At 33.1% G+C, this 24,490-nt stretch overlaps 2 protein-coding genes and 1 long non-coding RNA gene across 3 annotated transcripts in view; 1 reads left to right on the forward strand and 2 right to left on the reverse strand.

Annotated features, from left to right (window-relative positions):
- LOC134712238 (probable ATP-dependent DNA helicase HFM1) overlaps positions 1–24,141 on the forward strand; it is a 58,678-nt gene extending 34,537 nt beyond the window's left edge. The window contains exons 25-39 of the mRNA XM_063573584.1: positions 3,292–3,389; positions 4,613–4,741; positions 5,104–5,189; positions 6,103–6,186; positions 6,707–6,864; positions 7,684–7,787; positions 8,182–8,261; positions 9,159–9,219; positions 9,610–9,842; positions 10,645–11,158; positions 20,734–20,788; positions 21,158–21,361; positions 22,294–22,401; positions 22,857–23,447; positions 23,999–24,141. Coding sequence (XP_063429654.1) covers positions 3,292–3,389; positions 4,613–4,741; positions 5,104–5,189; positions 6,103–6,186; positions 6,707–6,864; positions 7,684–7,787; positions 8,182–8,261; positions 9,159–9,219; positions 9,610–9,842; positions 10,645–11,158; positions 20,734–20,788; positions 21,158–21,361; positions 22,294–22,401; positions 22,857–23,447; positions 23,999–24,068 — 2,575 coding nt within the window. The 3' untranslated portion in view covers positions 24,069–24,141. The remainder of the gene's footprint in view (positions 1–3,291; positions 3,390–4,612; positions 4,742–5,103; positions 5,190–6,102; positions 6,187–6,706; positions 6,865–7,683; positions 7,788–8,181; positions 8,262–9,158; positions 9,220–9,609; positions 9,843–10,644; positions 11,159–20,733; positions 20,789–21,157; positions 21,362–22,293; positions 22,402–22,856; positions 23,448–23,998) is intronic.
- LOC134709569 (uncharacterized) lies at positions 234–2,194 on the reverse strand. The gene is made up of 2 exons (XM_063569735.1): positions 1,892–2,194; positions 234–1,505 (listed from the first exon to the last, which is right to left on the reverse strand). Exons 1-2 carry the CDS (start codon positions 2,003–2,005, stop codon positions 234–236), a joined length of 1,386 nt encoding a protein of 461 aa, XP_063425805.1. The 5' UTR covers positions 2,006–2,194.
- On the reverse strand, positions 18,931–20,320 carry LOC134712237 (uncharacterized). Its single transcript, XR_010106270.1, has 3 exons — positions 20,036–20,320; positions 19,521–19,609; positions 18,931–18,972 (listed from the first exon to the last, which is right to left on the reverse strand). It is a non-coding gene; the product is annotated as an uncharacterized LOC134712237 (long non-coding RNA).
- Positions 24,142–24,490: the final 349 nt, after the last annotated feature.

Here is a 24,490-nt window from a genome sequence, read left to right on the forward strand (position 1 = left end):
TTGTCTTATTGGCAATCATACCACATTTTCTTACGAATATAGTTCATTAAATGAGGAGTTTACCAACAAAAAGATTAAAACATATTTTAATTGTAAAAAACAAAGCACTAAAAACAAAGCACAGTCATAAAACAGGAGTTTACCAACAAAAAGATTAAAACATCTTTTAATTGTAAATAAAGCACTAAAAACAAAGCACTGTCATAAAACATAAAACTCGGCAATGGCATTATTTACAAGTCTGTTCGGGCTTGGAACTTATATCCCAGCCTTCTGACATAAAAATCCCTCGTAATTTCCTGCTGGCAGTATTTCGAATGCAAATCCCGGAGATTCTGTTCCTTCTCCTTTTCTGTTCGGCTCTGCGGTGCATCAATGTTCAAACTCCGAATTTTTATGTAAGTCACAGATTGCAATTTGATAATAGTGTCAAGGAAAGTATAAATTGATGGATGACTGTGATAGAACTGCTCGTTATAATGGGCATGAAATGATTCGGGCCCATTGTTAGTACGTTTTAACGAGGATGGAACTTCGGCCCAGAGATGAGGGGGAAATAATGATTCATCTGTTATATAAGTATCAGTCAGGTAATCTGCAAATTCTATACAAGGCTTGTCGTTAGGTACAACGGCCATAAAATCTTCTACGAAACAGTCGGCTACTTCGTCTGGAGCTAAAAAGGCTATCCCAAAAATCCCTTTAAGCCATTTACTAATGTCTGAATCAAGCTCTTTGTATTGTTGACTAAGTCCAACTTTCTGGATTTTTCGCCACCAGGCTTGGCCTAAGTGAAACCTACAGCATTTGATCTCTATAGACGGGAAAAAATCCTTCATAACTTTCATTACCCGTTCTTCAAAATCGACGTGTACTGCTTTCTGTTGAAGTGTGTGACCTTGATCGGAACATAGCTTGACAATTGAGGAAAAGCAATTCACGTAAATTTCTTCAGACTTTCCAGGAAGTAAGCAGAATACAAGAGGGACATAATTTCCTTTGTTATAGCCATGAATAGTATATAACTGTTTAAAGAACTTTGGGCAATATTTGTAAGTACCATCCATAAAAATTTCCGGCACACTGCATAAACATTCAAGATTGGTTGGACACGTAAGAATAATTATACCAGTTTGTTCATCATTAAACTGCACAAAATTTTCAAATTTATTTGACTGAATATTAATCTTCTTTAATGATTGGTGTGTTTCCTCTCTAGATTTAGGAAGTGCAGGGTGAGATTTACGCCTCTTTCTATATATAGCCTTTGAAACGCTGCCAATGTCTTCAGACTTTAGATTTGCTTCATCCATGTTCTGTAACTCTGTACGGATAATTTTTGAAGGACGTTGAGCAATATCATCATCCGCTTTTCTTTTTGATCGTACCCGCAGCAAGTGACGTTCATTGTCACGATCACTGGTATCATGGTTATGAGTATTTTTCTGTTGAATTATAACGGTTCCGGTACAATCCGTCCTCAGTCTTGCTTTGCAACCTTTTGCCTGAAAAATATTGAAAGGACAAATACAATTGAAGTGTTTAAATGCTTTTTCATTTGCTATTGCAAGACATAAAAATAAGATGTAGTATGAATCCTAAAAAGACAACTCCTCATCCAAGACACAATATAATTAAAACAAGCAATTATATATTGTATATATACACTGTAAAAATTGTGTTTAGGACCTTCAACATGGAGCCTTGATACCTAACCCTATATGTGGTAGCTTATATTCAAATGTGTTAAAAAATTAATCTAAAGGAGGTATAAGATAGACATATAATGATATAGATATAAATCAAAATTAAAAGAAGTTATGGAAGTTGAAGCGTAACAGACGAACAAGTAGTTTACATTAACATTAAATTTGTAAAAAAAGGTACTTACTGTACATCTCCAGGATATTTCTTCTCCTTTTAGTGTTTTGTCCACTCTATATCGGAAACTGTCACAAACAAGGCTTCTTTTTCCCTTATTAGTCTCGGTCAAAATAATATCCATTTTAACACGTACATGTATTATTAGTATTAAGATTTCAAGTGCCAAGGGACATTTCACTTAATAGATATATATATAAGAATTTTAGAACAAAGAAAATTTGCATAGCCAATGAATTATAGTAGAATTGATTGGTAAATAGAGATCAACTTAGGATTTCACTTACATAAACCAGCCAGAACCGGTCGAATTACTCGGGTGTATATAAAATAAAAAATATTTATAACTAAATCTTACTTTTTTTTCTTACTTTTAAAAAAAAATCTTAATTCGTGTAAAATTATCAGGGAAAATTTCGCTCAAATGTCCTGTCTGAAAACTCAGGTAAGGTTAATATCCCGGCGCTCAAATGTCCTATGAAGTCGGCGCTCAAATGACCCTATGTGCTTTTTTCTTTTTCGCTCAAATGTCCTATGCCCATTTAGAACTACATGTGTCTTGGATCTAGTGTTGAATATCCCTTAGGAAGAAACATGTAATTATAGAATATGTCATTTTTGCATGCTGCTGAAACCTTCAAGATAGATCATAGCTTTTTTTCAACTGTTCAGTTATATAACAAGAACTGGTAACAAGATTTGTAATTGGACCAATTGCTTAGTAAAGGGCGACTAATTTTTCAATTCTCAGATGTTGACAATTTAAAGTTTTATATTTGCTTTCAATTACCAATGTAGAAAAGTAAACGCATAACAATACGCACATTAAAATTTAGTTCAAGAGAAGTCCGAGTCTTATGTCAAAATTATTAAGGTTCTACTTTAAAATATAGGTAAAAATTAACGGACGATTTTAGGTGTACTGTAAAATGTGTACTAGTAATTAAGTGATTTTTGGGATGCTGCTGATTGCTGAAATATTAAAATTAGCTCTTTTTTTCTTTTTTTCAACTTTGTATGTCAAAATATTAAGGAGTTTTATATTTGCTTTAAAATAGTTACAAACAAAACATTATCAAGCTTACTTTGGTTTTTGCATGTTTGTTAAGTTTTCTTTTGGGGATAAATTAAGATAAACTTTGAAAAAGAAATTCATAATTATCCATTTGTTTAAAAATTAACATTGTAATAATTAAATCTTGCATTTGGATTTTTGTAAAAAAAAATCTACCACAATCTGTTTAAAATTTAATTTTACATTGTTTCATTCAATAAGGGACTTGCATTGTTACATTCACATGCTTAATAGGCTAACATGGCAAAGATTTTTTTAAACATAGAAACTTTGTATATATTATATATTTTAGGTGAGTTTAGTTGAAATGATATATTAAATCCTTTTTTTGCTAGGTTAATCCAGGCAGCACTTGGTTGTTTGATGGTTCAGGATTTTTCTCTTCAGCAGGACACCACCAGAATATTTAGAGCAGCTAATAGAATTTCACGATGTAAGTTATCAGAGTTCCTCGTCGTTCATACTGTATTTTAATGAGGAATCATATTGTTGAAGTTTAAGATGTAGAATTTTAATTGTCATAGTTTGACAGGTGTGCATTTTAATGCCCCATTTATGGGCATAATGTTTTCTGGTCTGTGCGTCCATCTGTATGTCAGTTCGTCTGTCCCGCTTCAGGTTAAAGATTTTGGTCAATGTAGTTTTTGATGAAGTTGAAGTCCAATCAACTTGAAACTTAGTAAACATGTTCTCTATGATATGATCTTTCCAATTTTAATGCCAAATTAGAAATTATTTCACATTTTCATGGTCCATTGAACATAGAAAATGATAGTATGGATGGGGCATCCATGTACTTTGGACACATTGTTGATTGTATCTAAGTCAGATCATTCTGACCTTAACTTTGAACCCTATGATAGTAAAACTTGGTCCAATTTGTTCTTGTGCATATCTTTTGTATTATAAAACTTTTGATGACAAAATTTTGTCTGCAGTGAGATCATGGAATGAGGATGTGTTGCATACTGAGTCCGGTCACTCTGACCTTGACTTTGATCTTTCACCAGTATGATAAAAAAAAAAACTATTTAATTTGTGTCCCGATTATACCTTTTGTATTAAAATCTTAAATTAAACTTGGTATGCAGTTGCTCATGGGTGTGGATGTGTCATATACCAGTTTGGTCACCTTGACCTTTGAACCATTTGATGATTAAACCTTGTCTGATTTGTTTCCTGCTTATAGCTATTGTACCATATGATTTAGGTTGACCAAACTTAGTATGCTGATACATTATGGAATGGATTGTGTCTTTTATTAAAGTCTTGTCAATCTGACCTAGAATTGGATATTAGACCCTTATGATAGTGAAACATTGTCTCAAATTTGCTGTCAAATGAGATGTTGATTAATCAATGTCTGTTTAATTGTCTTTGAATGATCATGTTTCAAAATAATGTCATTTTACATATTCCTTATTATAAAATCCAGCTGATTTCTCAAAGACATTTGGCAAAATATTTTTTTTGAATTGTTACTTAAAGTTATAGTTTTCAAAAAGTTATATTAATTACCAAGAAATAGATGTTACTAAAGGCTTCATGGAGCTGCCATATTAGTTAATGGTGAAAACTGAGTTGTAGAAAAATGGATAATTAAAAATGTAATACATGTGTATTGACGTAAAGAAAAAAAATATATTTCATTTATAGGTTTGCTGGAACTATTATGGTTGAGAAATGATTTCAAGGCACTTCTAAGCTCTGTGCAGTTAATGAAATCTTTTAGAGCAAGATTGTGGGAAGATTCGAAATATGTTACAAAACAGCTTGATGGCATTGGTAAGATATATGTATATTTAATATTCAAATTTCCACTATTATATCTCATGTATGTTTTAGAGATGAAAATAAAAATGAAAAAATTAAACACTGAGTTACAATATCATGTTGTCATAATAAAGGCTTTTATTGAATTTTATCAAGATCACAGAACTTGTTAGTTGGATCTCATAATGAAAGTACCATTTTACCTGTGTATTAAGTATTAACACTTTATAAAATGTTATGCAACCAAAGCACTTATCTGATCGATTAATGTTATACAGAACTATAAAATTTTTAAAAATTTGATATAATAACATTAAATACACAATATAATCTTAAAACTGCAATCTAGAATTTTTAATTGATTATTTTTTTAGGTCCTACTTTATCTAATGCATTAGTCAATGCTGGAATAACATCATTTCAAAAAATTGAGGACACTAACCCAAGAGAGCTAGAATTGGTACTTCATTCATTGCATGTGTTGATGATTCCTTATTTTACTGTTCATTTTTATTCGTTATTATTTATATCTCTACATTTTTATTTTTACATTGAAACCATGGTAATTGTATCAGGAAACTATTTCATAAGAACAATTAAAGACTTACTTGCAAGTTCACTTCCTTCATTTTATACCTCAACTATCGGTATTGATTTAATAAGGCTATTTACATTTCGTAACATTTCAAAATAGATGTGAAAGAGTTTTTCATTTACTGGACCTAATCAACATTTACACATGAAGTTATATTTTAAAAAGTAGCTTTGATAAATTAAAATATTTATAACATACTATGACCTCAAGGAAAAATAAGAGCACCTATTGTCAGATTATGTAAAAATAAAAAAAATCTTCAAATACAAAACCAGACTAAATCCAGATTGACATGCTCCTTGTAAAATTGTAAATATCCAAGCATGAATTAAAGCTATCATAAACTGGGACTTAACTTCCAATTTCAAACAGATATGGATAACCATAGGAGAGGCAACACCCTAGATGTCATGTGCAAAACTATTCAGGTCGTGTGGTACAAATTCAATTTCCACTTTGAAATTTTGAATATAATGTAAAAGATCTATTTGTTTATGTTTTATATAATTAAATGGACTCTTTTGAATTCAAGGATGATATAGCAAGTTTTCACAAAGAAATATCTATTGATGATCAAAAATCACTTTTACATAAAAAATATAACGTCTTTTTACTTCTTTTAAGTATGTATTATATATCATTTAAAGAGTATGTCCCACAATGACGCTATTTCTAATTTCATCTTTGTAAAAAAAAATGGGAGATGGAAAATGAGAGTGCGAGTGGGGCATCCATGTACTTTGGATACATTTTTGAATGATGATTGTATTAATTTTAGATTGTGAACAGACACCCTCCTTTTGGAAACCAAGTCAGAGATGCTGTAGCAGGTCTTCCCAAATATGAATTAACCATTGAACAGGTGAGAAAGAATGAGGGATGATAAGGATCAGGTAGGCAGAGGCAAATTAAGAAGGGGCCCGGGTAAAATTTGGTTGATTGTTTTGGGAATCACGGAATCAGCTGTATTACAATTGATGACTAACTTGAAAGTCACAGATAAGATGAGAAAAAACTTGAAAGCCACAAACTTCAGTTAAATTAAATTTGTATTTTTGGTGTTGTTTTTCTTATTTTGTAGAATTAAACACGAATATATGAAAATCAGTTTATTTTATTTTAAAACAGTAATATTACTACATCGACCTCTTTTCAAGCATATTTTTAATTGTTTTATTTTTAAGAAGTTTGGACCATATTTGTTTCCAATACCTTGCATGATATTTTTGCCAAATATTTTACTTCTATATTTTCTAGAAATACTTTACCACACCATCTTTTCGTTAAAATTTACTTTCTTCAGATCTTTAGATACACAAACATTATTTGTCTGTTAGTCATAATTTAAATATGAATTTTGGGTTACATTACTGTATATGCAGGTTGCTAAGTATAGCAATAGTTCTTCAGATTTGTGGATCCATTTGAATATTGCAAACAAAGAACAACTTCAGGACAAGAAGACAATGTCTCCCTACCACACATGTGTCTTAATAATTGGTGATGAGGACAACACGATTGTTTATCAAAGGAAAATAATGTATGTATAATCTATCACCTATTGCATAATCCAACAGAATGGTGCATCACCAGGTGCTGTCTTTTATGTGTTTTGACATTACCTTTACATTTTTAGATCACCTGTCCCAAAGGGCCAAGTGAGCTTTTCTCATCACTTGGAGGTAGTTGTTCATCGTCCTTCTTTGTCGTTTACAAAAATCTTCTCTTCTGAAATATTTCAAAATGCAAGTTTAAATTAATGCGTTTACAATGCTGTCGCATTTGTCGCAATAATAAAAACCTTGCAATAATTTCTGAATTTACAGTATAAAAAAGAAGATGTGGTATGAATGCCAATGAGACAACTCTGCATAAGAGACCAAATGACACAGCAATTAACAAGTATAGGTCTATGTACGGCCTTCAACCAAGAGCAAAGCCCATACTGCATAGTCAACTATAAGAGGCCCTGAAATAACAAATATAAAACAATTCAAACAAGAAAACTAGTATACATTGGTATGAACTTAAAGATATACAAAATCTCCTTAATGTGCAAGCAACAATACTTTTGATTTATATTGTTTCATTCTTTAAAAAAAATGATTCTTCTAGGTTTTGTTTTCTTGGTTCAGTGTAAAGCCACCTTGATATGCCATCTGCTTTGAACATGAACAGCAACATTTCTATTCTATTTGCCTTTCTATTGCTGTCTTTGTAGATTAAAATTACTTGCTTGGTTTCTTAGATACTACAAACACCATTTTTAGTCTGTAAATGTTATGAAAGGAGAGTAAATTCAAAGCTCACAAGACTCAAATTTTTATTTTAATTCTTTGTATATTTGATCATTTTCTAGGGATTCTTACCTGCTTAAAGATAATGGAATAACCAAGAAAATTGAAGTTAAAAGAGCTAACAAAGGACCTGAACTTAATATTAATTTGATAAGCCAGGATTGGGGTAATGACTATCAATTTAGATGTAGCATTAAAACATTAATATGAACATAATAGTTTTCTACAGACAGTCATTCTCAAATGATTATACACTGTAACCTCTTATGGGATCTATAAATTTATAGCTGATAAAAAGAGTTGTTCACATAGTTCGTTTCACCCTGATTTATCAAATGATAAAGAAGAAAACTCCAATGGAAGTGTCAGTTAATATAATGATAACATTTTACACTTAGAAAGAAAGCACGACTTATGTGTTGTTTTGTCAATTATAAGATGCACTAAAACAAATGCCATTATATTTTGTTTTGATATGCAATCTTAAGGCTTCATGTATATTTTGAAGTGTTTTGTGCCTTTGAATATACTGCTTTATGTAAATTATTTATTTGTTACAGTTGGTATTGATGTTCAGAGTACTTACACACCATTTTATAATGGTCCTAAGAAGATGTCTTCAAGCAATTCAGATACTCAGGTAAAAACCGTTTAACATGGTGGATTAATACTATGTTAATTGTGGGTCTCATTGGGGTCTAAGCATGACAGGGGTTTGCCGATTTTTGGTAAGTGTGACACGGGAAAGTCAAATTATTGTGAAGTGAAAACGGGAAGTAAGGTCTTACAGGACCCGGGAAATGACAAAAGAATGAGAATTGCTTACGTACATAGTGTAAGAGGGATACAGGAATCTTACAAAACAGTAAGCGGGATCCCGGATCGGAACCCCCCAATGAGACCCCCTTAATTCTTCATTTATTATGATCAATTTCCAGAGATTCTCATTTATTTAAATAAATATATGCAAGCCCCATTTATGAGGACAAGAGGTAATAAAAAAGATACTGATAAGCATTGTGTAAATAATACATTGGATTTCTGCTTTTTTCTGATCTCCCTTAATTCCTGAGAGAGCAACATGTAACAGGAAATATGAAATATGATTGATTGAGTGTTGGTTGCTTTACGCCGCATTAGCACAATATGAAATATGACCTGACTGGCGTGTCTTGAAGTACATTGTATTTCACATGGACAAAATTCCTGTAATGTATTCAGTTGAAAAGTATTTTGTTTTTTCTTGACCATATTTGTTGATGTAAGAACTGTGCGTATAAAAAAGTGAAGTGGAATATGTTTTCTTATTGTGCAATGTGATTTTTATTGTTGGTAAAATTGCATGTTATGTATTGACACACTACTTCAACATAAACAGATTTTAAACAATTTTTTCCTGTTAAAAGCTCTGTATATATATAAACAAGGCAATATTTTTTTGTTAATTTGAATTTTCTTTTTCTTTTGTTAATCATATAACATGTTAAGTTAGGATTTTCTTCATCAATACACTTACTATTACCCATTATTTAAACAGAATATACCATACTCAAGATTAGCCTTTGTGGACAATCAGAAGAAAACTGATCAACTTCTAGGTAAGGATACATGTGATAAGTTGTGAACATAAAAGTTTATAGGGACACTTTGAAGGAAAAAAAAACCAACTTCAAAATGGTTTGATACTTGTATTGCATATATAGAAACACATAAAAGATAAAATCATTTATTTCTGAGCTTTTACTAACTAATACTTACCAGTAGATTCATTTTTTTACCTTCAAATTCTTCTATTAGTTAGACCTATCTTAGTTTTTGCTGATTTTTATCAAATGGTACTTGCATTTGATGAAGGAAATGCTGGATTAAACATGTTTTTTTAAGACATGAAAATAGAAAAAGAGACACATATTTGTACTAGAATATAAATAAAATGTTTGGTAAATTAAACATTTATATTTTGTGGTATTTTTGTTGTATTTCTATAGATCTCCCTAGTTTACAGAGAAGGATTCCTTGTAACCACAGTTGTATGAATAAGAGGCTTTGTGGACATGATTGTTGTAGAAATGGAGTTATTCCAAAAACAAAGAAAACTCCTCAGACATCACAATCTACAGGAAAGGAAGTCAAAAGACCCAATACTTTTAACAACTTCATGTCAGATTTGAAGTCAAAGATGTCATATTTTCCAGAAACCCCTAAAAAGAAGAGATTAATGGTAATTGCCTTAGACAAACTTAGAATACACACAACTATCAGATGTCTATAATGTTCATGATCATTTATTTTGCCTACAAATTAGGCAATTTCATGGTTTCAACTTTAGACAAATAATTATGCAAAAAGTTGCTTGAGAGATAGTGTATAATTTGGTTGTCAATTCTAGAACACCATAGATCAACCCTATTTTTTGGTGGGGTTCCTGTTGCTTTGTCTTTCGTTTTCTAGTATTTTCTGTTTGTATTTTTCTTTTTTAGCCATGGCATTGTCAGTTTATTTTTATGGCCCTGCAACAAAGTTGTCGGTGCCCTACTGTTTTACCCTTGTCTGTAATTCAGAAATTCTGTAATTCTGAAATTTCCTTCATTTCATCATTCCGCAACAAACCTTTGTACAGAGTTTTCTTCTAAACGCCTTCAGATATTGGACTGATTTTGGTATGTGAGTTAACCATGATGAGTTACAGATAGAGTTCAAGTTTCATTCTGCTCCGCTAATTGTTGCCAAAATTACTGGCTTTGGATTTTGATAAATTGTTGAAAATCACAGTTATAAAGACTTTTTTCTTTACACATCAAGATTTTGATCTGATTTTTGATATGTGAGACAACCAACATGTTTGTGTCCACATGTTTTATTGAAAATGTAGATTATTCAACTTTTTGAGACGGGGCCATTCATGTGGCTTTGACACATTTAGTTTATCTATGAGTTTGAATGTCCCTCTGGTATCTTTCAACCCTCTTTTACAACCATTGTACATTTTGGCACATGAGTAATTTGTTCAATATTTATTTTAGATGTCAGGAAATGTGAAGGATATTGACCTAAATCAGTTTGCATACAATCCAAAGCCTTCATTATCTCACCCAACTGTTCCACAGACACCTCAACCAGCAAGAAATCAAAATATGGCATCACAAAATTACTACACACCACAAGTAGGGAAGTCAAGACTAAATACATTTTTAACAACACCTCAGAATCCTCAAGGTAACCATAGTTATAGTTGTCAGATAGGTGGGGACAGGTCAGATCAGATGGATTTAGAGAGATGCTTCAATGATGATGATTACATTGATGAAATGGGAGATGCAAATGTTAATGAAAGATGGGAAAACAATGAAAGTAAAAGAAATTTAGATGTCACTGGTGAAATGTCAGGTTATTGTCAAAATGATTATGGGAAAGATGTTAATGGCAGAGTTGGAATAGAAGACAATAGCCATCTTAACAATAGAAAAAATCATGATGTGAATATGGACTGGCCTGAATTAGACATGTATCAGAAAAAAAGAGCAGAAAATGTTGAAGGTGAAGTTCGTATGTAACTGTATCTGTTTACTTCAAGATAAATTTACTAAGTCATTTATTTTGAACAAGCTTTCTAACAAAAAATCTTTTGACCCTTTCATGATGGTCTCCCCTTAAAAAAGTGTCTTTATTACCATCACAATTCTAGCAAAACAAAACATTAAGTGGATTTTATGTTTTTATTTCCTCTGATATTGATGGTCAGATTGTAGTAGGTGGTTTTCTATGCTTAGGAATAACACCAATGAGAGCTTAAAGGTTCTGATGATTTATTTACCAGTATATAAAACAAGTCTGAAATAGCAATACAACATATATAAATAACAAGCTATTTCATATAACATAATATATATACTTTTACGAATATCACAGGTTATATAGTACAGGAATATAATTAATAATACATTTAACTGTTATTTACTAAGTAGCAAGTAAAATGTATTGCAAGTAGAAAATGTTCGATGTTTACATTATATAAAATTGACCTCGGGTGTCACGTGTACTTTTACAAATGCTTGACCTTTGACTATACACTACATCGGAATGTGATACGTAATTTACGTGTATCTGTGTATTTGTATTCAATACTGGTTTACCTTACAAACGGTATATAATAAATGTTACAACTACATTTATTAATAATGACTTCATTAAAATATATAATACTTATAATAATTAACTATATAATATCATACAACAATCATAAAGTTGCAAATATAATAATCATAAAGACTTATGATGTCAATATTATCGATTCGTTAAAAGCTCCAAACTAACGGAAGATAACTCATGTTTACAACACAATATAAACAAAGCTAAACTATAAATAAATATACTCTTACCACTTGTGGAGTGAGTTGTACTGATACGGTTAACGGCACATCATATAAACAACAATCATGTGCTCTACATAATTACGTTACATGGATTCCTGAAACCAAAATACGAACATAAATACTCGGAATCGAATTATAAAAATATACAATGTACTAAATATTCTTTACTCATTCATATTTGTACTTGATAAAAACTATTTACTACAAAACTATTACTTTATATAAATGGAAACACTTTTCGGTCTTTTACTTAATAAGATGTCATTTATAAAATATAGACTATTCATGACAATAATCAAATAGTAATGTACGCAAATTAACAATACAATTCTACCGTGGCAAATAAACCGTAGATTATAAAATCATATACTTCTAGCTTAATGAAATACTCTCTCGTACATCTTGTGTACTTGTGTTACAAACATGCGATATGAGGAGAACGTTACAAAACAAAATAGAAACTTTACTAGAATATCATTTACGTGAAAAATATGAATAATGTTAATAAAGAAGTAACTTACAGTATTCTATAATAATGTTGTCCAAAATATATAAGGTTTACAGGTAAACTATGTGGTCAAGATAAACAGACATAAATTCAATGAACTGTCATGGCTATCGTCCGTGGAAATGTACAGGTACAAAACAAAGGAAATTAAACTTGACCGCGAAATATAAACAGCCAATCAGATACAATGATTTAAGTAAATCCCTAATGAATATTCATAAAATAACGTGAATATTACTATACATAAAAATAAGGTTTGCAAGTAATAATTTAAACTGAATATACAATATTCAAAATATGTAATTAAGGTTTTTAATAAATATAGTAATTAAATAGATGATTTTTACAATATATAAAATTATCATAAAAATCACTCTGCTACATTCTCCCCGCTGTAGGAAAATGACTTCCACGTCATTCCCGTCTGTTTCCCCCTTCACTGAAGGTTGACGTCCTCGGCAAGCCATTAACCAGTTCGCATGATGTCAAGGATGGTTCTTGACAACTCCATCTCTAAACCTTTAAATCTTCCTTTTCTTGCTTCAGACTCCAACCAGTGAATCCTCATTAACCAATCTGGCTGTTGGATAGTAGTAGCCTGTTTGGATACAACATAGTCATCAAGGTATTTCGGTGGTTTCCTTTCTCTCTGAGGTCTAGTTGCTACTGGTGGGTCTCGTGGTGGTGTTGGTAGTATACGTCTTCTCCTTCGTTGTTGTTCTGGAGCTACATGTATGGTGGGTTCATCTGCCTCTTCTAGTGATAAGTCTGTTGGCGCACTCTCATCCTGATCAATAGAAGTGTTTTCTTCAGTTGTCTGAGCAGTCGCTTCTTCAGGTTCCTCATCACTCACAGGGTTTGGTTCTGCAGCTGTAATAATGTCCACAGGAAGAGCGTCCCCTCCTAAACCAGTTCCCTGCTGATCACTACTCTCAGCTCCATCATGGCCGTCACCAGTGAAACCAAGAGTTCCTTCTTCTTGTAGGTCCACAACTGGTACATCACTGTTAGTGTTGTCCTGTGTTTCCTGTTCAAGTATCCAATATCCATACTCCTGCTCCGACTCCTCATCTGATACTTCATCAGTGGTCCTGTTCTCACTGTTCCCTTCAGATTTCGTCGGTTCCTCGGGCTGCTTCTTTCTTTGTTGCCTGGGCGCAGGACGTTTCTTTTCTTTATCAATATCTTTGGGCAGATCTCCAATAGGCAAGAACAGATTTCTATGCAAAGTCCTCTTTCTTCCTTCCTTGTTTTCTTTCTGAACCACGTACACTGGTATTCCACAATTAGGCTGACTAATTATACGATACGGGTCATCTTCCCACCTATCTGCTAACTTGTGCTTTCCATCAAAAGCTAGAGTCTTGACTAAAACTCTATCTCCAGGCTTCAGCACAGCTCCTTTTACTTTCTGATCGTAGTGTGTCTTTTGTCGTTTCTGGGCAGCAAAGATGTTTCTTGTTGCTGTGTCATATGCCTTACGAAGTCTTTCTTGCATTTCTTCTGCATACTTAGTTGTGGTTATAGGTTCAGCTTCATCTCCAATTCCAAAGGCGATGTCGATAGGTAGCTTTGGTTGTCTTCCGAACATCAGGAAGTATGGAGAGAATCCCGTTGATGTTTGACGAGTGCAATTGTAAGCATGGACAAGACCAGCAACATGCGACTTCCAATCTTTCTTCTGGACATTCTCTAATGTTCCAAGCATACCAAGTAATGTTCTGTTGAATCTTTCAGTGACGCCATTTCCCATTGGATGATACGGTGTTGTTCTTGACTTAGTCATACCAGTGATGTTGCATAGTTCCTTGATGATTTTGGATCCGAAGTTGGCACCTTGATCGGAGTGAATTCTTTCTGGCAAACCATAGTGGACGACAAAGTTGTTAAAGAATGCGTCTGCAGTTGTTTTCGCTGTCTGGTTTCTTGTTGGTATTGCCAATGCATATCGAGTGAAATGGTCTGTTATTACAAGTATGTTCTCAAATCCACCTGTAGATCTTTCAAGTGAGAGATAGTCCATACATACTAACTCAAGAGGTTGTGTTGTCTCGATACTAATGAGTGGTGCTCTATGACTTGCAGGTTGCTTTCGTCGAATACATCTGTCGCAATTCGATATCCAGTTGTCAACATCTCTATTCATTCCAAACCAAACAAAACGATCTCTAACCAATGATACTGTTTTGTCTCTGCCTTGATGTCCCATCTCATCATGTAATGATGTAAGTACTTTGGAAATGCAGACTTCAGGTAGTACAAGTTGTTTATGTTGTTCCCCATTGTCGTGGATAATACGGTAGAGTACGCCATCAACCATTTTCAATTTGTCGTAGTTGTTTATAAACCAAGTGTTCCATGGTGATCGTTCTAGCTGTTCCTTACGTGGCTTTCGATGTTCATCAACCCAATATATCCAATCTTTCAGGTAAGCATCTTGCTTCTGTTCCATCTTGATGTTAACTAGATGTTGTGATGGTAAGTATGGATCATCAGTGGCTTTAGATGTTGTCATCGATAACGTCTGAACATATGGTTGTGCATGCTGTAACTGGCAAATGGCTTTCACAGAATCTGTACTAATGTTGGAGGTGTTGGTACGACCAAGTAGTTCTGGAAGTCTGGAAAGTGCATCTGCATCAGCGTTGTTAGCACCAGGTCGATAGACGATGTTAAAGTTGTAAGATGACAAACTAGCTATCCAACGATGACCAGTGGCGTCTAGCTTTGCTGTTGTTAAAACGTAGGTAAGTGGGTTGTTGTCTGTAACCACGGTAAATGTGTTGCCATAAAGGTAATCATGAAACTTCTCTGTTACTGACCATTTCAGAGCAAGGAATTCTAATTTATGGACTGGGTAGTTCCTCTCAGTCTTGCTAAGTCCTCTGCTGGCATAGGCTATGGCTCTTTTCTTTCCTTCTTGTGATTGGTACAGTATTGCTCCAAGACCAAGCATAGATGCGTCTGTATGTAATTCAAAAGGTTCCTTGTAACGTGGATAACCAAGAACTGGTGGCATCGCAAGTTGACTTTTGAGCTTTTGGAAGGCATCTTCTTGTGGCTTGTCCCAAACCCATGATGTTACTGTTGGCTTCTTAAGTTTTCGCTTACTAGACTTCTTTGGTGCAGGCATCAAGTCTGTGAGCGGTCTTGCTATCTTGGAGAAGTCTTTGACAAACTTGCGGTAATAACCAACGAAACCAAGGAAGCGACGTACCTCTTCTGGCGTTGTGGGTCGAGGCCAGTTGATGACTTTTCCTAATTTATCTGGATCGGGTGAAATACCATGTTTAGAGACTATGTGGCCGATGTACTTGACTTTGTCTTTGAAGAATGCACATTTCTTGGGCGAAAGTTTCAAGTTGTGTTCTCTTAGTCGTTGTAATACCATCTGTAACCTTTCAAGATGTTCTTCGTACGTCTCTGAAAAGATGATCAAGTCGTCAAGGTATATAAAGCATATATCTAGGTGAAGATCTCCAAGTATCTGTTCCATGAGACGTTGGTAAGTTGCTGGACTGTTTACGAGGCCAAACGGAAGTCTGTTGAACTCGTAAAAACCAAGAGGGCCGACTGTAAATGCTGTTCTAGCCTTGTGTGTCTCTTCTACCTCTACTTGGTGATAACCACTCTTCATGTCCATGACGGTATAGTAGTTGTTTCCTCCTAATGCGTCAAGTATTTCTTCGCTTCTTGGAAGAGCATATGAGTCTTTAATTGTCAGCTGGTTCAGTTGTCTATAGTCTACACACATTCTGAGCTTGTTGTCTTTCTTCCTAACCAATACAACATTCGATGACCAAGGCGAATGTGAACGACGAATGATCCCAGCAGTAAGTAGTTGTTGAAGGTGTGTTCTAACTTCGTCAAATAAGGCAGGTGGAATACGCCGGTGTCGTTGTTTGAATGGTGTTTCGTCTATCAGTTCTATCTTATGCTGTACGGCGGTGATGTGGCCTATATCAGTATCTGAAGTGCTAAATACGTCTCTGAATTGATGTAGTAATTCTCTGGCTTTATGTAGTTGATCATCACTAAGTGTGTCTGGAAATGTAGATTCATTCCATGCATCTTGTTCATAGGTATCTGGTACATCAATGTCGGTGACTGAAACAGGTTGGAGTTCGCAAAGGATGGCATTTGGCGAAACGGTCACTGTTCTGGTGGTTACATTACTGATATGTACCGGTATGATACTGTTGTTTCTATACTCATATGAGACTAGCGATGGAGCTATATCTAAGTCAGATGGTATTGCTGCTCTATCAGTTGACTGTAGGAGTCCACAAACTGGATGGTATGGTAGTTCATGGTCCATGTATCCCTGTAGAACGACATCTTTGTTAGGTGGTATACGGATTGTCTTTCCTTCAGCACTCTTGATGATGGCAAGTCTGTTGCATCTCTTTTGTAGTTCTTTATCTCTAAGAAGCAAACATCTAAACGTAATATACCAAGGTGTATGTAGATCTGCTGTTTGTAGAAACCGTGATCCATATCGTTGCTTTACATCAGTCATAGCTGCTGTCAAAACGTTGGTTCCCAGTAGAAGTGGTACTAGCTGGTTGTAAGAACTGTCTGGAACGACTAACAGTAAGCATTGTTGAGGATCTGCTGATGTAGATGTACCTGGTAATTGTAGATCTGCTGAGATGTAACCAAGATATGGCATGTTCTGGCCATCTGCACATTCGATGTTAAGTATCTGGTTGAGTGTCTGTATAGGAGTGTCAGCAAGGTACTGTCGATGGAATGACTGGCTAACTGTACTAACTGTAGAACCAGTATCTAGTAGTGCTGCTGCTTGAAATCCATTGATGACTACTGTGACTTCATTAGGGCTACCAAGTAATCCTTCTGTATCACCTGATGATTGTCGTTGTTGGTACATCTTAGCTTCAGTGTTCATCTGCTGAAAGTTACAAGCTTTTCTAGTGTGATCAAGTCTAACTCTGCAGGCAAAGGCATAGTGGCCTGGTTGTCCACATCTGTAGCATATTACAGGTTCTCTGGATGGTTGAGATACATAAGTCTGAGTAGGAGCAGGTTGGTATTCAGCTTCTATCTGGTCCCAGTATGGACGTTCTCTGTTGCGTCTTCGGTGGCGACGACGTTTTCTGCGTGGTGGATAGTACTGTGGATCAAAAGTGTCGTAGGTATTGTAGTGTTGGTCATACATGGTAAACGGTGTAAACTAGTGTACCTATAAACATTCAATTCATTCACCCTAATTCAAGTTCAATAATAATGCAAAATTCTAATAAGTGTCAACACCACCACACTAAATGCTAATGATCAAATGTAAATTTTTAATCAATATAAAAAAATAATAAACAATGTCTATCAACAATCTCAAAATCTAGGTACTATCTAACTCAGTGAATGTCTAATATGTAAATAATATGATAATAAATTTAATTCATATCAACTTAAGTACCAAGTCACTATACAAAGTACATTTATAAAAACGATATATATACTATGTATCTAATATCAACTAGCAATGCTACACATAAAACATAATGTGTGTTATAATTGCTAAGTTCAACTGAGCATTGACCTATACCATGTGGGTTATAGTTCAATGTAAGTATAATACACTACAACTGTATACCGAAAAATAAATTTAAAATATAAAAGTGATGGCTATATACTATGTAGCTATGCTACTGTAATCTACAAAGTATGTTTATAACTATCAGTAATACATGTACACCATAAATGAATGCCTAAATAATATTAGTGTACATGTCCTCTGACAGACTAAGTCCAAATCCAAGTAAGCCTCGGAAAAAAAATTAAAATTTTTTTTTTAATGTGTATAAATGTTGAAGTATGAAAAGGTCAAAATGTAGGACGTCAAAAAAAAAATTAAAGTCCAAAAAGTGGATGAAAAATTTCAAAATTTAATTCTAAGTGTGTAAATGTTTCAAGTGTATGCTAAGTTTCAATGTATCAAAGTGGTATACAGTATATAATGTAAATAAATAAATCCTACCTTAAACTAGAAAACTATTCCAATAATTACACTGTTCCACAAATGTATAATTAAATCACAATATTTCACAATGTAGAATAATACAAGTTCAGTTTTCCAAAAGTGAAAAACAAAAAGTCAAGTTACTATAAGTAACATCCGGTACTATAATGTCATCCGGTAAACTGTAAACAAACGCACGTGGACAATGATCACATGGGTCGGAATGTTAGTAAACATAAGCACGTGGTAAAGTTCATCACATGGTACCATAACGGAAGTAAACAAACGCACATGGTCACTGCATACGTGGACTCGAGACATCTAATGGTGGTCACTGACATCACATCTGGATCTCCACAAAAACTGGTATGTGCCATCAACCCAACGAAACGTGGGCGCCATTTGTAGTAGGTGGTTTTCTATGCTTAGGAATAACACCAATGAGAGCTTAAAGGTTCTGATGATTTATTTACCAGTATATAAAACAAGTCTGAAATAGCAATACAACATATATAAATAACAAGCTATTTCATATAACATAATATATATACTTTTACGAATATCACAGGTTATATAGTACAGGAATATAATTAATAATACATTTAACTGTTATTTACTAAGTAGCAAGTAAAATGTATTGCAAGTAGAAAATGTTCGATGTTTACATTATATAAAATTGACCTCGGGTGTCACGTGTACTTTTACAAATGCTTGACCTTTGACTATACACTACATCGGAATGTGATACGTAATTTACGTGTATCTGTGTATTTGTATTCAATACTGGTTTACCTTACAAACGGTATATAATAAATGTTACAACTACATTTATTAATAATGACTTCATTAAAATATATAATACTTATAATAATTAACTATATAATATCATACAACAATCATAAAGTTGCAAATATAATAATCATAAAGACTTATGATGTCAATATTATCGATTCGTTAAAAGCTCCAAACTAACGGAAGATAACTCATGTTTACAACACAATATAAACAAAGCTAAACTATAAATAAATATACTCTTACCACTTGTGGAGTGAGTTGTACTGATACGGTTAACGGCACATCATATAAACAACAATCATGTGCTCTACATAATTACGTTACATGGATTCCTGAAACCAAAATACGAACATAAATACTCGGAATCGAATTATAAAAATATACAATGTACTAAATATTCTTTACTCATTCATATTTGTACTTGATAAAAACTATTTACTACAAAACTATTACTTTATATAAATGGAAACACTTTTCGGTCTTTTACTTAATAAGATGTCATTTATAAAATATAGACTATTCATGACAATAATCAAATAGTAATGTACGCAAATTAACAATACAATTCTACCGTGGCAAATAAACCGTAGATTATAAAATCATATACTTCTAGCTTAATGAAATACTCTCTCGTACATCTTGTGTACTTGTGTTACATACATGCGATATGAGGAGAACGTTACAAAACAAAATAGAAACTTTACTAGAATATCATTTACGTGAAAAATATGAATAATGTTAATAAAGAAGTAACTTACAGTATTCTATAATAATGTTGTCCAAAATATATAAGGTTTACAGGTAAACTATGTGGTCAAGATAAACAGACATAAATTCAATGAACTGTCATGGCTATCGTCCGTGGAAATGTACAGGTACAAAACAAAGGAAATTAAACTTGACCGCGAAATATAAACAGCCAATCAGATACAATGATTTAAGTAAATCCCTAATGAATATTCATAAAATAACGTGAATATTACTATACATAAAAATAAGGTTTGCAAGTAATAATTTAAACTGAATATACAATATTCAAAATATGTAATTAAGGTTTTTAATAAATATAGTAATTAAATAGATGATTTTTACAATATATAAAATTATCATAAAAATCACTCTGCTACAAGATGAAGAGTAAAACTGTTTAAAGATCAATTTTTGACTTGAATGTACATAATACTTCTGATTGTGAGTGCATGTCACATAAAAAACTGAGGAAAGAATTTTTCTGTCAATAAATTTTCAAACTGATGCATATATGTTTTTATATTTCAATATTCATGTATGTAATATTTGACAACAGAAGAAACCGTTTGTATGCATTGACACCATATTTCACCAAGTTATATCCAAATGACATCACAATATAGACACGACCGGTAGACTAGAATATAACATTGTAATATCACTGAGCACTGTATTTTTAACTTTTGATATAATTTATATCTTTCAGATTATGAATATGAATTACCTGACTTGGATGTGAATGAAAATGAAAACTTGAGAAGGTAAGATTGAAGTAGTAATTTCATTGAAACTTGTTATTAATCTCAAGAAAGAAACTGGCTGTTCCTGTTGCTGAATGGTTGCAAATTTTTGGTCAGCTGTATGGTTAAAACAAAGCCAATATGATCTGTTTCTCCTACTTGAATTGGTTATTTTATGCCCCACCTACAAAAGTAGAGGGGCATTATGTTTTCTAGTCTGTGCTTCCATTTGTCTGTCCATTCATCTGTCCGTTCATCTGTCCGTTCTTCTGTCCAATCGTCTGTCCATTGTTCTGTCCGTATGTCGTACCGTTCTTTAGTTCGTCTGTTCCGCTTCAGGTTAAAGATTTTGGTTAAACTAGGTTTTGATGAAATCCTTTTTTTTTTTAGAACTGAATACCAACCTGCTGACTTTGAAATTCAGTCTAGTTTGTTACCCACACAATATGGACAGAACAACAGTACACCAAACCAATACTTGAGAGATACTAGAGGTAGTTATGGTGAATTTCATGAAGAGCAGCAGGACAGTGGTGATTTGCCACAGCTTCATTATACAGGAGGTACAAGTAGACAGCCACATACTCCACATAGGTAAGTTTGACAACTTATAAACATAAAAATAAGAAGATGTATTATGATTGCAAGATGACACAGAAATTAATAACTATAGGTCACTGTACTGCCTTGAAAAATGAACAAAGCCCATAACACATAGTCAGCTTTAAAAGATAATTCAAATGAGAAAACTAAGAGAACTGATTTATGTTCAAAATTATGAACAAAAAATAAATATTTCATTCAGCAACAAACTACAGCCCCTGAATCACAGGCATATACCAAATGTGGTGGAGTTAAACTAGTTTTTCTCTCTTATGATATTGTTATTATATCCCCGCTTTAAAAAAAGGGGGGGTATACTGTTTTACCTCTGTCTGTCAGTCCGTCCTTCCGTCCGTCAGTCAATCCGTCCGTCCCATGAATATTTTTCGTCGCATTTTTCTCAGGAACTACAATACAAGGATTTCTGAAATTTGGTTTCAGGGTTTATCTAAGTTAGCTTTACCGTGTGATGCGTTTTCAGATTCATCAACTGACAACTTCCTGTTTACCGAACACTTGTATGAGTTTACACAAGATAGCAAAGTTGAAAATTTTCGTCACATTTTTTTCAGGAACTACAATACAAGGATTTCTGAAATTTGGTTTCAGGATTTATATAAGTCAGCTATACCGTGTGATGCGTTTTCAGATTCATCACTCGACAACTTCCTGTTTACCGAACACTTGCATATTTTTACACTATTAATATTATCTATCCACTTGCGGGGGTATCATCAGTGAGCAGTTTTTTTTTTAAAATGAATTCATCATATTTCACTAAGCCTAAAAGTTTACTATATGGGCAGAGGAAATTGAAGAAAAAGCTACAATTACTGCCTACCTGAAATTGATTGCACATCTCTTCCAAGTTGGACTTTATAACATATACATCTAGAATGTTTTTGTACAATCTTATATTTTAGATATGGACAAGTATTGGCATGGAGTAATACATCTAGAAATGGTAGTCCTGAGTGGAGTGGTAGTGACAATGAAATAGTAAATGCTGATACACCTCCTTCTTCATCAAGGTACAGGATTATTTAACAGAATATTTCATTTAGATCATTTTGAGAATTATAAATGTTTTATGCAAACAGAGCTTGACCTTATGCACAATCTTTCAATTAGTGTATACTGTCAACATATTTATTTTTTTACAAAGCAGATATTGGTGTGTCACAATGTCATACGCTTTTTCCATATATACCCAGGTCAACTTGCAGTAGTTCATTTATAATCTGGAAATTGGAAACTTGTATCGTATATTGCAATGGATATCCCAGTTGGTTTTGCCACTGTCAGCTTTGTTTTCTGATAATGTTATATGTAGGTATTTAAAATTTTATTGGTCTATTATTTTGTTTGTTTGTTTGTTCTTTCTTTTCTGTTTCATACCTGATTAACTGGGCTGAAATAGCTTAATGTATTTATTTTAGGGGATGATTTCATATATAATTTGTATCTTGTTTCTTTTATTTTTCAGTTTGTTGTTGAATAGAAGTAAAGAAATTCTTAATAAACATGTTGAAGCTATTAGTTCAAAGCCTTGGACAAAGAAGACTGCAAATTCTGCACAATATCAGACAAAAGGTCAGATGTCGAATCAAGGGTCACATCAGGCAAGGCAACATACTTCAAACAAAAATGAGGCAAAACAGATGTCATGTTCAGATTCAAATTCCATAAAACAACAAAGTTTGATTCAGCATAAGTGGAATATGCCAAATAACAGCCTGCAACAGACTAAGCAAAACAAGCAAGATTCAATCATAAATCATGTGAATTATAATATCAAAACAAATGTACCACAACAGGAGTCTGGAGAGCAAAATAAAAGAGGGAAATTTGCAACACAAGAACAATTGTCAACTGAGAAATATTTGAAGGAACATGCAGATAACCAGGTTAATAGTTATCTAAAAGATGATCAGTTTACAATGGCAGAAAGTTCTCAAAACAAACAGAATTCTGCTATACCTTGTCAGCAATTTACCTCAATAAATGATGAGAGGAAATATTCAGAAGTTCAGAAGTCGATACCTAATTTCTTTTCACCAGATTGCCAATTCAAATCGTAAGTTGATTTGAATTGAGTTTTTGTAATACTTATATGCGTATAAAAAATGAGACATTAACCAAAAATATCTTTCAGTGCTAATTTTGATTCCAACATAACTATTTGTAATGATCATGTCACAACAGTTAATTGTGCATTCACGTTTCTATTGCCTTATGTATAGCTGCAATCAAATTAATTGACCTGTCATATTTGAAAACTAAGCCTGATGATATAAGATTATAACCATAAACAAAAACAATATGGCAGACAGTAACAGAAGACAACAATTGGACTGCATGTCATTGGCATTAGGCAGTCACATAAAAAATGTGGCAGGGTTGAATATGCTTGTAAGTGCTCCACCATTTCCTTATCTTAGACAGGGGTACAAAAGAAAGTTATAAGAAGTAGTAACATCAGAAATATACAATGTACAGAAATAACAAAACACCTGAATAACCCATCATCATTGTAGTTATTTTAATCTAGTTCAAACTTCAAAGCTTACTTTCAATTAAAATCTAAATCATGTTGTGCCTACTTATTTTTTTTTTTTATATTTTTAGAGCAATGGATAATAAACAGAGCACCACTCCACTGGATACTTTTAACAGTATATTTGATGGTATTTTCTGAGGAAACTGAATGAGAAATGTGTAACAGTTTATGAATTATAGATATCTATCTCTTTGCTCTGTTTGTCAATCAGACCAAGTAACTGTACATTTGTGTATATATGTGACCCGCCATGACATTTGCAGGCTTATGGAGGTAGAACGTCATTGTTAGAAAAATTATAAACATGATAAATATCGAGATTCAATGAAATACGTATGTGTGAAGAAAAGATAAACACTTTCGTTGGCTTCTTTTTTGCGGACGCCGAACTATACATCATATATAAGTTTTGAAGAAGTTTTACTTTATCGTGTGAAGTGAAAAATATTTGAATCTACATTTTAAATTGATACAAAAAAAATCAAATTTCTGCTTTATAGATTTCCTTTCATAAATGAAGTCTGAAATATATCCATAATAAATGCACCGTATCAAATGCA

Source organism: Mytilus trossulus, chromosome 3 (genome assembly GCF_036588685.1).
Source record: "Mytilus trossulus isolate FHL-02 chromosome 3, PNRI_Mtr1.1.1.hap1, whole genome shotgun sequence".
Classification (NCBI taxonomy): Eukaryota; Metazoa; Mollusca; class Bivalvia; order Mytilida; family Mytilidae; genus Mytilus; species Mytilus trossulus.

Coding starts and splice junctions, on each gene's coding strand:
- LOC134709569 (XM_063569735.1), bottom strand. CDS start 2,005: ATGGATATTATTTTGACCGAGACTAATAAGGGAAAAAGAAGCCTTGTT. Junction 1,506..1,891: donor AAATATCCTGGAGATGTACA/GTAAGTACCTTT, acceptor AATATTTTTCAG/GCAAAAGGTTGCAAAGCAAG.